Source organism: Tetrao urogallus (genome assembly GCF_951394365.1).
Source record: "Tetrao urogallus genome assembly, chromosome: 1".
Taxonomy (NCBI): Eukaryota; Metazoa; Chordata; class Aves; order Galliformes; family Phasianidae; genus Tetrao; species Tetrao urogallus.
In genome coordinates, this window is record NC_136813.1 from 102,503,354 (window position 1) to 102,519,103 (window position 15,750).

General features: G+C 44.6%; 1 protein-coding gene across 2 annotated transcripts; it reads left to right on the forward strand.

The window, feature by feature from the left end:
- Positions 1-2,757: 2,757 nt before the first annotated feature.
- On the forward strand, positions 2,758-9,834 carry ACP6 (acid phosphatase 6, lysophosphatidic; the record flags this gene model as incomplete). Of its 2 annotated transcripts, none has more annotated exons than XM_079549210.1 (10): positions 2,758-2,943; positions 3,167-3,298; positions 3,384-3,514; positions 4,038-4,117; positions 4,946-5,033; positions 6,599-6,731; positions 7,479-7,579; positions 8,921-9,016; positions 9,227-9,392; positions 9,694-9,834. In XM_079549210.1, 10 exons carry the CDS (start codon positions 2,758-2,760, stop codon positions 9,832-9,834), a joined length of 1,254 nt encoding a protein of 417 aa, XP_079405336.1. The 2 variants fall into 2 exon arrangements, with proteins under 2 accessions (XP_079405336.1, XP_079405337.1); XM_079549211.1 differs by having other exon boundaries at positions 3,170-3,298.
- Positions 9,835-15,750: the final 5,916 nt, after the last annotated feature.

The following is a 15,750-nucleotide window of genomic DNA, read 5'->3' on the forward strand; positions in this document are numbered from 1 at the left end:
CACTACAGTTGAGAAAGGTGAGGGCTCTTTTGGTGGCAGTGTAAAGAGGTCTGTGATTCTGCACGAGTACTGCTCGCACCGCAAGGCACCTGACAGTTACAGTTACATCTGAGATTTGGGCAGTCATAGACCAGAGTGAAAAGCATCACTTTGTAATCAATTGGAAACCCAGCCATAGGAACACTTTTTGTGGGAGAAGTCATATAGTAGAACACCCACAGTAAGACTGAACCATTTCTACCTCACACAGATACTCTGTGCTCCACAAGACTGGGGCAGGGAGACACCACGCTGGGCATTAGCTGCTCACGGTTGGCTTTGGACACTGATGTCAGCCTGGCTGTGTCACCCTCCTGCGGCAGCCAGCTGCACTGCCCACTTCCCAGCACAGCTGCAGCCTGTGGCTGCACACACCTGCTGGGAGCTCACTCCCTTCGCTAAGCAAAAGGCATTCAGAATAGAAGCAAAGAAACCAGAGGCAATACGAGTCTATTTTCTGCTTCTTCCTACCCCAGAAAAGTGTATCTACCTTAGGGGCACCCAAATTCTGCTTGCATTCCTACTGTGCGGGCATTTTATGGTATCTCTAATTTACACTACAAACAGCTATAGCCATTTGTTCAGGGAGAAGGCATCCGGGTGGTCCAAGAAACAATACAACACTCAAACGTGTCAGGCTAACTAGTTTAATCAGGGGGCTTTTTAAACACTAATTTCAAAGAGCATTGTGGAATAAAAATCTGATCATGACAGGACTCAAGTAGACAACAGTGGGCATATCTTAGCACATAATGACTGTGTGGTTTGGTCAAACTATGAAACTCACTGTGAATCAGTCTTCTTTTCAAGAAAATGAGCACGTAACTGCAAGTTTACCATACAGGAGTGCTCTGAGGCATGATATGTTTGTGGAATATTATGAAAAGGTAAATGATTGATAAGAATAGTAATACTTTGCCAAGGTAGTAATCATTGTAAATTGGTTAAATTCCAGCCAGGAGAAAATCTGTGCTCTGCTTGTAGGGGGAAGAGTTCCTGAAACTTGGTTATTTGTTAGGGCTCATTAACTATCCTCAGTGAAACAGTTTACTCACAGTGGCCACTGGAATAGCCTCCTGCTCCTTATCTAGTTGCAAAACGCTACAGAAGGGTGAAAATAACAGATCCTCGGAAAACAGTTGCGTAAAGAAGACACATCTTAGAATAACTACACAGTTGGACAAAGCAAAACTGGGCAACACCACTTGCTAAAAAATTGACAGCCGCCTGCTATTTCAGAGAGCTCTCCTCTAATTGCACACACCTGCTGTGGCGTGATATATTCTAAAATACATCTCTACAGTAACGTTGCTCAGGAGCAGCCAAATCCCCCCAGGAGGGACTGCAGTCTCAGTCCTCACAGCTTCACAGAGGCTGGGATTTTCTTCCAGGGTAACATTCGAATGGAAATGCAAATCAGTGCGCTGCCAGCCTCTTCCCTCCCTCCACCTCTGCTCACTTACATCACACCACGTCTCTCTCTCCCCCTCTTTCCCCGTTCCCTGTAGCTTAACTACATTTTCCCATTCCCTCTCCATTCAGCATCTTTGTTTCCTTCACACCCCACACATTGAGGCTTAATTTCTCTTGATCTGTTATTTGATTAGCTCCTGCAATAGTCTTTTCCACCTCTCTGCTATAGCCATGACTCTGTTTTGAACATCCCTACTCAGAAAATTCAGGCAGCCCTGTAGGAACAGCACTGCTTTAAGACACCAAGATCACCAAATCCCCCTACCTGCGCAGGATAGAGGTACAGGTGGCTGTGCCTCACTGCCCGCATCATCTGCTGTCTCTGCCCACTGTGCATGTTGCTATCCTCTCCTATTGCCCTAGACTATTCCCTGCACACAGCAGCTGCACTGCTCTTCTCCTGCCACCACCCTGCCAACCGGAAGCCCCACGAGCTCTGTTTTTGCATCAGCTCTTGGTTCTGCTCCTACAGAGGTCTGAGAAAGGCTCCCTCAGAAGTGATGCTCAGGCAACCTGGTTCCTATGCCTGTATCTTCCCATCAAAATAAGGGTGAACATTAATCCACCATTACCTCAAGTTCCCATCTGTAACGTACAATTCCTACTGCAGGATTGTTTGAGGGTACCGGCCTTTAAAATCTAGCGAGAACTGAGCTGCTGTGCTGAACAGGGCTCATACACGATTCTCCAGTAGAATCATAGAATGGTCTGAGTTGAAAAGAACCACAAAGATCATCTAGTTTCACCCCCCTGCTACGTGCAGGGTCGCAAACCAGCAGACCAGGCTGCCCAGAGCCACATCCAGCCTGGCCTTGAATGCCTCCAGGGATGGGGCATCCACAGCCTCCTTGGGCAACCTGTTCCAGCAGGCTATCCTTGAAGCAGGAAACCCTGAGCCTGCCAAGTGGACGATTTCAGCCACTCTTATTCAGCCTACAAACCCCACCTCAAACCACGGAGCACCGGACAGCCATTTACCGCCCGCCCCAAACTCACGCATCATCCCCTGAGGCGGGACAGGAACCTCCCCACGCGCCCCTCCCTGCGTCCGCACACAGCGGTGCCCGCTGGGAGCTGTAGTCCGCAGCCACGCAGGCGCACAGCAGTTTCCCGGCGGCGCGGCGCGGTGCCCGCTGGGAGTCGTAGTCCTCTGCCGCGCCCGCCTACTGGGCGCTGCCCGCGGGGGACTCTGCTTCCCGACGTCCTCCGCGTCCCCAGCCGTCCGGTGCCGGCAGTGCCGCCGCCATGGGTTGGGGCTGGCGGCTGGGCTTGCTGGGCGGCCTGGCCGCGTGGACGCAGCGGCGGCGGGCGGCGGCGGCGGCGCAGGGCCCTGCGGGCGAGGAGCGACGGGAGCTGGAGCTGCGGCTGGTGCAAGTGGTGTTCCGGCACGGGGCCCGCACTCCGCTGCGGCCCGTCCCGGGGGCTTCGCCGGTGAGGAGGCTTGGGGCGGCGGCTGTAGGCGCCGGTTCGCTTCTTTGATCTGGGAGAAACGTGATGTAGTCGAGAGTTAGCTGAGGTTAGGCGGCCGGCAGCAGAACGAAGGCTCGGTTCGGCACTGCGCTGCGTTAGCGGCCGGGCAACGGGCATTGATGTCCAGCGCTGGCTTAGGACCCTTGGAAACCCTCGTGCTCCCCTGAAGCAGTTTGTTTCGAAGCAGGTGGAGTGGCCGCCCAGTCTGTTGGAGGTGCCCGCTCACACCAAGCTGGACTACACGGTGACCGACCTCCGTGGCGGCCCGCAGCCTCCCTCGCCCTATGAGGAACGCTACAGGAAAACTGCTTTCAAGGTGAGGCTCTCTTCCAGGATTCCCTCTGCAGACTGCTGTATTATTGGCATGTTCCAGCGAGACCCTTCCTCTTCTTTGTGCGCAGGGTGGTGCGCTGGCCGGACAGCTGACCGCTGTCGGGATGCAGCAGATGTTTGCCCTGGGGGAAAGGCTGAGGAGGAGCTACATAGAGGAAGCCAGCTTTCTCTCACCAGCATTTAAGCCTTCTGAGGTCTTGTGAGTTTCTTAGTACCTTTCTGGACTTTCCTTTGCTTGCAAGTACCTCTGTGCTAGGGAAACTTTCCACTGAGCCTCGTGTGAGACCTCCCTCAGAACAGAAAGCATCCCAGTTCCTAGCAGGGATGCAAGGGACAAATTCATCGCTCTTAGGGTTAGCCACAGGCAATGGCGTTACGCGCTTTTATGGTGAGTGAAGAGAAACAGGTGTTTCTGGGGCACAGTCTAAAGTTCGTTGAGATGAAGCACATAGCTGCTGCTTGCATCATTAGTGCTGGGAGATAAAATTACAGATAAGTGGCCATTTTTCATCTCCACCATCTTCGAAGGGAAGTTACATGGCACCTAAGATAGAGGTGTCTGTATTTTAAGGTATGTATAGCAGGGTGAGATGAAACCCAAGCACAGGTTTCTAAAGCTGTGATGAAAGCTGAATCCTCAGTTCCGGCAAGTCCTCCCCGGTTGCAGCTCCAGCCACGTGAAGGAGAAAGTGCTACCTCACACGCTGCTTTCTCTCTTTCAGTATCCGTTCCACTAATATTTTCCGGAACCTGGAATCTACGCGATGCCTACTAGCTGGGCTGTACCAACAGCAAAAAGAAGGTTAGGGAGACTTCTGACCAGTATCTTTCCTTTTATCAGTCTTCCTAGATGCACACACCTCTCACTTCCCGACTCTCCCTGGCTCCTGCTTGTTGCTTCGTAAGCTCTTTGCCCCTGGCCCTTTTCCCCAATCTCTGGTACTTTCTTTATCGATTTGTCACTTGCCTCCCTTTCTTTGTGTAGCTTACTGCTGGTGCTTGGATCTGCTGCCATCAGTGCTGCAATTTCAGACCTACTGAGGAGGTTTGCATTAACTGCACTTCAGAATCAAGAAAGCAAAGAGTTCCAGGTCCAGTGTTTATAAGATGCACTGTCACATCTGAAAAAACTTTGAGGCTCAGAGTCTCTCAGCAGTAGGAGTACCAAGATCCTTTGCAAGTTCAGTATCTGGAGTAACTTTCAGCTGTATCTTGATAGTTGACAACTAACCTGTATGTCCTAGAAATACACTCTGGATTTTTAAGATCTCACCTCTGCTCTCTCTGTACTGAGTTCCAGGAACAAATAACAAAAGTGACCTGGCCAGAGATCAGTACGCTTCATGACACAGAAACTAATTTTTGACACATGCAAACAAACACTAAAAAAGAAGAAAAAAAAAAAGTGAACATGCAACTAGGAAATATTACAAGGTACACAGCAGATAGCACTATGGAAATAAATGCTGAGTGAGCAGTAGCAAGCACAGGAGATTGCGTTGCTAGTGATAGCTCAGTGGGAACTGCTAGTTGACAAGAGTAGGCTTGAACACAAAGGCTGCGGGAGTGATTAAAGGAGTCTGAAGACACATACACTAGCAATCACACAGTCTTCCTTCTTATTCCATAGGACCTGTTGTCATTGTCACTGATGAAGCAAGCTCGGAAATCCTCTACCCCAATTACTACAACTGCCAGCGCCTGAAGTGCTTGACCAGGTAATTGCCAGCCATACCTCCCTCCCATATGATTTCACTGCAGTTTCATTTCAGCAACAGTAATTTAAAACAGCATGTTTTCTTTCCGTTTCCTGCTGCCCATTGGGAATGCGTAGCTAACTGTTTAAAACATGAGGTGAGCAGTAGCACCAGAACAAAACAAAAAAACCCAGACTTTTTTTTTTTGAAAGACCAATTGAATTTAGCCTGCAACTAGCAAACACTCATTACCAGCTAATGTGTTCTGTGGCATTGCTGTGGGACAGAATTAATGTCATCTGCATCCTTTAACACACTTTAACGTGCGAACACACTGGGCCTCCTTTTAAATTAATCTTCTCCTGCCACATTTATACCTTCAAGAAACTGAAATATACTCCACCTTGACACGTTGAACAAAAACTATTGAATTAAAATAAGAAACATCCTACATAAAAAGAACACTCATGTTTGCAGAATCAAGTATTCCATAAATGTTTATATCAGGTTGGGCATGGGGTGGAAACCAGACAACAAGGCAAATATATCACCATTTGGTTGGATTGTATATTAGCATATTTTTGTCCCAGGATATCTTAAGGGTTTTCAGAGTTCACTTGCAAAAGCTTATTGTATAACACTCAACACTACAGACAACAGGTTGTTCATGATAGTGGTAAGGTGAAAATCCATTGAAGCTATTCAGAAAAGCCAAAGTATATTCAGACTCAGCTAGTAATACCAGCAGTGCAAAAGGAGAGTAAGGTGTAAATCCTCCCATTCTTTCCCCCATCTCACTAACTGCACATTTTGCAACCACATCAAGATGGATTTTTTAAGCTGCATTAAGAAGTAGTGACCCAGCCCAGAGGTCCCCCATGCCAGAACTTCTAGTGCCTTTGATTTCAAGCAGAAAATACAGATGTTTCTGGGGAGAAAAAGAAAAAAAAAGAAAAAGGCAAACAATAAAAAAGCACCAAACTTTCCAATCTCTCCCCCAGCAGACAAGGGTAAGAGACAAAAATCTGCAGTATACTTAGCTTCAAGTATAGTCAGTGCTAATAGTTAAAAATATAGCTCAAACCAATGTAATGAGGCGTGTGGGTTCTAGCAGAGTGAGAGGAGAATTGAAGCTGCCAGTGATTTTCTAGGTATTTCTCTTTTCCCACAGCATGAATAAATCTGTTCAAAGCTTCTACCTTTTTTTTCTTCCATGAGGTAGTTAAAGGCTGTTCCCCAGAGATAATAGGCTTGCAATCTTCTGGTATGATGAGATCTGTTAACTGATGATACACAGCCTTTGCTTATGGGAACCTCCTGTAGGAGATGTTAACATCTCATCTAAATTTTTCTTCCCCTGTCTCTGTGAGAGCAGATGCCAACTGCTGACATCGTGTCTGTCCTCTCTGCCTCTGAGACTCCCATCATCAGGAATCCTTCAGTCTCCTCTGGTGCATCTACTCCTTACTGATAGGACACAGCTCCACTGGACTGGGAGTTACAAAAAAACTGAGAGATAAAAAGCCTGATGTGTGAACAGCTTTTGGCTTATTTGTTGTTTTTTTTTTTCCCCAATTCCCTGACAGGCAGAAGCTGAAGGATGCTCAGCTACAGCCAGCTATCTCTGAGGACTTAAAAACAATTAAGAAGAAGATGGGTGTTGATGGTGATGAGTCTGTGGATTTTTTTCTCCTCCTTGATAACATTAATGCTGAGCAGGTGAGCTGGTGATCTGTTGCACTGTTGTATAAAGAAACAATCTTTTTTTTCCTAACCCCAGGCATATGGAGAAGATAATAGAGGTGCCAACTCTCACTGATACTATTGGGTATCCCAGTACCTCTTTATGCAATTCAGGAAGTTAGTAGAAACAGTTTGGTCTTTCTGAAAAGCAAGATAACGGAGTCAGCCTTCTTCTAGATGCATCTCCCATGTTCATGTTCTTACCTTGAAATCCAGTATTTTTTTTTCTAGCATAATGCAGTAGATCTAAGAGTGTGGTTGGTCCTTGTTTACCCCACTGCACAGGGTTGTCCCTTTTTTTGATAGTCAGCACCTAACAAGATCATCTTAATTGTGGTTCCAGCATACTACACCTGAGCCAGATTGTCTCTGCTTCTGGAAGAGAGCTGGGCATGTTTGTGTCTCTTCTTAATACACTTTTTTTGCTGGAGCAACTGGTAATTGGTAATTAGACTTGGTGGTCTTGCTGCGAGTTGACTAGCTCAAGGCCTGTTATACTCTCTTCATCTAGCATCAAGAAAAGACATCCAATCTTCTGGTACATAGAACAAGTCTCTGTGTTTAAAAGACATACTAGAACACCTCATGTGAGAATTGTAGCATGCACAGTAGTACAAATGCTGTGATACAAACAGCTGTTTTCTGAAGGTGATCATTTATGTGGATTCAGCATTGGCATGGAAAAGAGCAAACCTGTTCTTATGCTGCCTTCTTTCCTTCCAGGTGCACGGTTTGCCAAGCTGCCCCGTGCTGAAAGACTTTCAGCAGACTATCGAGCGTCGATGCGTAGAGTCAGTGCTTTTCGTTCTGGAAGACGGTTCAAGGTGACAGCTTCTGTTCGTGCCTCCAGCCTTAGCCTTTGTTTGAGGTTCCCCAGGTTGGATGAGCTGTACCAGCTTACAGTGGCAGACAGGAAGAGTACTTTCCAGTTTGCTCAGTTTCCCTATCAGAGGTTGTTGTCCTTTCATCAGGTCTGTGCCTCAGCCATCCCAACACCAAGTTCAGTGCCTCAAGTCAGGAATATGATCTAGGACAAAGGAGCCCATACTGAGGAGGCAAGATGTGTATTTAGGTCCTGTTTTGCTGGCAGCCATGGAGGAATTAATGTCCAGGAAACAGGAGCAAGCCACTGGTAAGCAGTGAATGGTTCAGTTGATAAAGTGGCATCAGTGAACCTGTGTTACAAGCAAAAGCAGAAGAGAAATGCTTCAAGCCTGGGTGCTGAAGCTGCACAAGGCAAGGCTGTCCTTGCAGACACACAAGTATGATTTGAATTCTGACCAGGTACATTTATTCCAGAGGTGGCGCGTGCACAGCTGGGCTGCAAAGTGTTGATGCTAGGGGAGAAGGTAATGCCAGCTCTACACATGTAACAACTGGCAAAAGACCTGTTGCTACATGCAATTAATTACTTGCTTCACAGTCATTTGTAAAGGTGGTGAAGTTGCTAACCTAGCAGCAGCTTTCCAGAATCTGTCACAGCTGCCACAGTCATCTGCTCTTCTCAGATGATGGCATAGGGCTGCCTTCTCAGGGAGGGCACTTGGCCTTAGCCTTTTCCTTATCTTGTATTAGAGATCTCAAGTATTGAATGAGTTTTCTCCCAATTCTATAATATCCAGTACAGCCACAATCACAGTCATACTCCCATTTCCACTTAGGTATTAATTAATTAGACAGTTTCTTCACAACAGAAGTCATCTGAAGAGCTCCTCTCTGCTACAGAGACAACAATACTAAAAAAGAAAAAAAGAAAGTAGTAGCTTTCTTCTTATTCCTACTCCCAAAGGCACCCAACACTTCAGTTGTTCTTTTAGAGTCAGCTACTGTAGTAAGTAGCTTCCCTAGTAAAATCTATGCTTTCAGAATCACAAGATAGGGAAACAAAATAGGATAGAGAACATCAAGGAGTTTCTGGGTCTTCCTTTTAGCATACCACATCTTGTGAGCATTTCTCCCTTTCCTGCAATCACATTGGAATCTCTGTGGTGAGTAAGCAACTGCTGAAAGAAAACATAATCATAGGGATCACATTCAGTAGTTCTTAGCTGCATTCAATACACATTATCAGTTTGTAAGAGAAAAGCAGGTTTACAAGTGTTCATTTGAAATTAAGTAATTAGAAGGTTAAAAAGTTAGTAGATTTATTTCTGCTTCTTTTATAGAGAAGTTCTTCAGATGAGTGTTGGTCTCCTTTTCTATACCTTACAGAAGAACATTACAGAAGCAGCAGATCCCTCATCTCCAGCTGAAAAGGCCAGGTACAGGGCAGATCTCTCCCTCTAATCCTAAATTCTGACTTGCTGTCAGTGTGAAAAACTGGTTCAGAAGGATGTTCAGGGGGTGGGTAGAGAGAATGAGTGCTTGTCTGCTAGAAAAAGCATAAGCGATACTGACTATCCATGGAGAAAGACAGCTAATCATTTAGGATGATTTTTTTTCCTCTTTTTTTTTTTTCTTTTAATTATCAGAAAGCTCATTCTGTATGCTTCTCATGATGTTACCCTTATTCCTCTCCTGATGGCCCTGGGCACCTTTGATCACAAGTGGCCCCCTTATGCTGCAGATGTGACCCTTGAACTGTATCGGCACCGGCAGTCCAAAGAGTGGTTCATTCGCGTGTCTTACCACGGAGAGGTATGATCCCATAGGAAGCTCACCTTACAAATCCTGAGCTTTTGGTTTTGCTCTACATCTGTGTAAGGCCGTGAAATAAGATTTCTTCTGAGCATGCTGTCAAGCTAAATAACAGAGTAAGACTCATAAAGCACATCCATAGTAGCCAAGTATCTTTTCTACTGAGCAGACCATTGATCTGATGCAACCTCACACAAGGACTTGCTTCAACCAGTTTATTTCCCTGCTGCAGAATGCATTTGGATTAACAACGACGCTAGCAGTGCATGAGATCTATGATGTTGTCTCTTTGCCTTTGCAGGAGCAAGTGGTGAAAGGATGCAGAGCAGGCCTCTGCCCACTAGAAGAATTTCTAAAAGTTCTTTCACAGTACTCAATCAGTCCAGAGGAATACAATAACCTGTGCTCTCAAACAGAGGGGAATCAGCAAAGTGACTTGTAAACAGTTGTCTTAAATTAAATAGTTTGATATCATCAGAATCCTTGACTATTTGTATTCTTGCCAGCCAACTTTCCCTATTGTAAAACTATTTTAGACGAGGGAAGTTTTTCTGACAGACACAGGGTGGCACAGTGTCACATTTCACCATTAGCAGCAAGAGGAAGGACGCTGAATAACAAAATGGCTCAAGTTCACTTCTGAGACAGCCATACAAAGGCAGCAAGAGTCCGAAAACAGCAAGGGAGAGAAGAGCCCTATTTGAACTGCCCTGCAGCTGTAGGAATGCATGAAAGCATAACAGCTCGTCATATGCTGGGATTGTGAGATGAAGCCCAGCTTGCTTTGTGCTACCAGAATTAAGAGCTGCAGAAGCTCCTGTGCCTTTCTCTTTCTTGTCACGTTGCAGATAAACGAACCTCCCAAATCACATAGCATTAGCTACCTCATCTTCTCAAGTGCACTTTTGTGCACACAAAACCTCTCCAAAGGGACAGTAAGTCTCCTGAGCTCTTCCTTGCAATCCTATAATTATAGAAATTCTGCAGTGAACATGCAAAACAAACACAGTGTGCCAAGAACAAGAACAGGCACTCTTGGTGAACCTTGGTTAAATACACTTTAAACAAAGAAGTCTGTGGAGCTGCTACTGCCTTCAGCTTTGGGCAGTGTTGCAGCTATGTAAGCCACTCCAAAAGTAATGCCTCCAACTTTTTTTTTTCCATGGAAACTACAACATCTACAAGGAGTATAATGGCACTGTTTGTTAGAGCAAATCCTCAGCTACAAAACACTTTCTCAACAGTCACCACCATTAGCTATGCATTTTCACCAACAATGAACAAAAGCCAACGTACCACACTCATAGAAATCCACAGCAGAGGAGGTGACCCGGTGTTTCACAGCTGCTATCATGATGTTGTGGCTAGGAAAATGTTGCCCACGCAGTCATTGGCCCGAACAGCTGGATGTCAGGAGGCACCAAATCCATAGTATATGGGAGATGTGGTAGAATGGTCCAGCCAAGATTGCCCTCCAACTTGGAATTATCATATTGCAAAAGAAAAGTTGTCCTCTTCTCTGGCCTGACTCAGGAAATTAAGAGCTTTCAGCTTAGTCAGCATCACAATACAGATGTCAGATTGGATGGTTACTCAGGCTTCCAGGAAATCCACCCCTTTCCTGTACCAAAAGATAGCACACATCACCATAGCCACCGAGAGCTGCATCTTTCACTTTTTCTTTGATGGAGAATTTACAGTTGCCATTCCGTGGACTGCTGTTTCGACTTCAGCTCATAGTGGTGACACCATGTCTCACGACCAATAATGATGCAATCCATGAAACTGTCACCTTCAGCCTCATATTGGTTCAACAGGTCCTGACAAACTTACATATGGTGTTCTTTCTGTTCCTGTGTGAGAATTTGTGGGACCCACCTGCTGCAAATTTTTTTATATTCCAACACTGGCACCATTGTTTCCAATGCATTTAAGCCAACATTCAGCTCTGCGCAGAGTTGCCTGGTCATAATCTGCTGATTCATATGGATGAGCTGATTTAGATGCTCTTCATTTCATGGTGTGACAGCTATGCACGGCTGTCTGGAGTATGGCTTGTCTTTCATGTCACTGTCACCACTGCTGAAACGCACCATCCACCACCTCACTGTGCTCACATCCACTGTTTTGCCTCCATAAACATTCAGCAAGCATTGATGAATGTCCAAAGGTGCCATTTTTTCCACATGAAGGAATTTAATGACACACCTTTGTTTCATCTGCACTTCCACATCAGATGCCATTTTGTAAGACTGCCCCTCTGCTACCATCTGTTCTGCAGAAACAACATGTAACGGAGTATTGATGGGAAGGTTCAACCTTTGCTGCTACATCACCAACATCTACCTCTAATATCATAATACAACAGAAGGCATTATTTTTGGAGCAGCCCTCGTACAATGCACTTGCTAAAAAAGGAGCATTACCAGCATAGCCAACAGAAGTATTTCTAGCTGTGATGCTGACAGTTTTTCCTAAAGGACAGTACAAGGACCACTATGTTGCCAAAATTTCTCTCTCAGTAAATAAAACTTGGATCCTACTTTTTTGGAGATATGGAAAGGCTAAAACAGGGGGACCAGTTACTGAAGTGGTGCTGCAGCATTTTGGTTCTGCAATACCCCTTCTCACTTAGACTGCAGCAACGTTAAAAGTGAACCACTGGCAGATAGGTGACTGCTTTGGGTACCTTCTCCCAGGAAGAGTGGGGTGGATGATTTAATGCTACTCTTTCCTTAGGCTACTCCCACTACAGTTACTTGTTAACACCGTGCACAATGAACAAATGACTTGAGTATTAAATACGTTGCTGGAGGTCTCACTGAACTGCTATTAGAAGCTGTCAAAAAAGCAAACAAAACATTGCTATTTTCCACTGAGCTCTTTATACAGCCTAAAACCATAATACTGTTATATAAAAATCAATGGCCTTGCTTAAGAACATCGTGATCCGCTCTAATCAAGCTCTCTCGTAGGCATGGTATGAAGCATATGGAGAGTGGTGACTGAAACACGAGGTGTACGATTGGAAGCCATTTGCAAGACAGGGACTGCTTCAGAAGGGGGATATTAAGGAACGTTGCTGGAGGCTTGAGCTGTGATGGTAAGCAAAGCAGGAATTCATGCACATTCTGAAACAAGAGGCAAGAGCATATCCCAGCAAAATCGAGTGGCAAATGCAGTTGCAACACTCAGAAACTGCAACACACTCAAGATCAACAGAATTCAGCAGCACAAGCTATTCTAGTGCTCCTATGACTGTTAGAGGGCATTGCATTCACACTATTAAAATAATCTAATTGCTCTATGCAGGAAAACATACTGAAATGTACTGAAATACATTATTACAACAGCAAAGGATTTTAGAAAAACAAGCCAACATCTTGGCAGCAGCTAGGAAGGAACCTCTGAACAGGTTATTCATACTTGTCTCAAAGATTTCTGCACCACCCTCTGCACCAAACTGTGCCTTATCCTTCTCCTTGGTACAGAGTTGCTTGGACAGCACATTGGCTAAAGCCCATCAAACATCTCCAAAGTTGTCATGGAAGGAGGCACATTTAAATACTGATTTTGGAAGTGGGATTGATGGGACAGTGGAAGGGTTCAAAGATCACAGGAAACAGCTAGCAAGTGCCAAACTGCAGAAGAGCTGAGGCATTTCTGAGAAAATGAATACATAAATAAAAATAGTAAAATTGTATATATGTGTGTGTGTGTGTATATATATAAAGAAGATACAGAGAGAGAGAGAGAGAGAGAGAAAGAGAGAGAGAGAGAGATAAGTTCCCTCCAGAACCAATGCATCTATATGGAATAGCCTACTTTCCACAAGAACCAGAAAAGACAAATCCAAACTAATGGGACACAAAAAACTGAAACTTTCTTACCCCAAGGCTGTTAGTAGGAGTGCTGCTGAAGTGAACTAACGGAGTTCAGCCTCAGGTTCCCTCATGAACTTGAGCTGCTCTCAAGATTTCTAGCATCTCAAACAAAACAGCACTGCTTTTCTGCCTCACACTCTGCCTCAAACAAAAGTAACCAGGAGTGTAAAGCGTGGTTATGCAATAAGTTGAGAGGACCCACATCACTCAGTGAAGGACCACAAGCACTGAAGACTTACTGGCTGAACATGAAGATCAAGGGGATATTGAGCTTAATATATTTTGAGTGACGTGGTTTAGTGGTATGGTGGTGATGTATTGATGGCTGGACTGGATGATTGTAGAGGTCTTTCCAACGTTAATGATTCCAGGATTCTATATTTGTCAACGAATCCAACATAATAAAGCTAGCAGTTTGAGTTGGGAGTTTAAGGCCTGAAAAAAAAAAATCCACTCTAGATAATGTGCTTTAATCTTAAACATGACTAACACAATAAAGCTCAGTGTTACTCATCTATCACAACAAAGAGCATTAACAGAAATAATTGGAAACTACACGGACTGCTTCAGAATAGGAAAATCTTTCAGCGAGAGGTCACCTCATCAGGATGATGACACAGGCTACATAACACAAAACTTACATCTTGGGATAGCTTTAGGATTACTACCTAATCAATACAGTGAAGCACCCTCTTACCCTCCTTAGGAGGGGTCAGTTTCTCACATCTACCCCAAGTCAGGACCCGTGCAACATACCAGAAGCACAGCCAGCACTCAAATCCCAACCAACACTGAAGAAGATCTCCACACATTGGTCTGTTTTCTGAAACATTACCCATTGGGTACCACTAGGAGGTCGGTACTAAGCCAGTTGGTCTAGAACATTGCTTGTAACACCCTTTGGTGGATTAGCTAACCCACAATACAGGCACAAAGCTCAAATTCATTTGGGCAGTGCTTAAAACCGCCAGCGTACTTCACAGGTGACCTGTTCACAACAGTCTACTACTTTAAAACAAACAGATTTAAAACATTTTAAACTTTTGATTTAGCAGGCACATTTACTTTGCGTTTCAGAAGTTCACCATCTGCTGGGTTTACCTTTTAAGTCTCTGCGCTCCGGCTGCGCAGCCATCTGGGATGAGATAATTTGAACAGCAGACTGTTTCCTCCCATGCTACTAGAGAGGAAGAGCAGCCAAGTATGTATGAATAAAGTCTATTTCATTCTTTCAAACAAAAGGTAGAGGAGGAGGATTTGGAAATTAAAAAAAAAGAAGAAAAAAAAAAAAAAAAATCGATGGAGGAGAGGAACTAAAAATGGCAGCCCCATTATCCTTCTTCAAGTGCACCATGACTACCAGAGCTGAGTCATAGCTACTATTAAAAATAAGCAGGAGAGAGCAGAGCCTGAACTTACATCCTAAGGTGAATATGCAAGGCTGGCAGCTAGAAAGCTTTTGCATTTGAGAGCTAAGAAGGGGAAAAAGTGAGATCAGAACAAAACAGGGCAGCTCAGTCCACATCTACCAATTTATTTTTTTTATATATATATTTTTTTTCCCAACTGGATCCAGCTGAAGCCTTTGAATCTCGTAGCTGGGAATGCCACTGAGGTTAAGGGGACCTATGTGATGCAGGAGAAGCCAAGCCTCTTGCATTTTCTGCAGGAAAAATCTTGTTAAGACACCAAATGCCAACATTCGAAGTTGGACGCAGAAGGAGCTTTAATTACCTAACATCTTAAAAATGCATCTTTTCACTTGCTAAGGGCCTTTGATGCAGTCATTTCATATCCTTTGCTACTCAAAATACCTCAACATGTATAGGAAAGAATGGGGAAGACGTATTAAAGAAAAGAAATGAAGAATTCTGCTTATTACCATGACAGTCGAGTTCGCCTTGTTCAACATGGTAAAACAGCCAAACATGGCAGCAGCAGAACTGTTTATAAAAGTTGCACTATGACAATTTCCAAGATCCTGAAAAAGGAACTGTGCAACCATTTAAAGAAAAGGTAACTCCACTGTACAGAAATAACATTTACTGTGTCATTGTCAGCTGTCTGAAATCTTGACAAGCCCATGCTTCAGGCACGCTACTTGTCTTGTTAGAGGGAAGCACCACAACACACATCCCACACGTTGTCAGAAGAGTAATTCTCACCCAAAATCATTTCAAATTTGCATGACAGCACAAAGGTGAATTTGGAACAGCCGACACAATGCTTTGAAGACTGCGTGCCTTCTGATGTGTGTGGGTTCATTCATTTTGTAACACTAGCAACTAAACTTTGGTAAAACAGCCATGGACAGAAACTCTTTTTCCATCCTTTAAACATCAGCCAACTTTCACAAACCCTCACACACAAGCATATTAAAGGTGCTCATTCTCATGTGAAGTTTCACACAAATTGACAGCCTTTTGAGGAAACTACTAATTTAAATAATTTCAAATAAGGACAAGTGAGAGGAA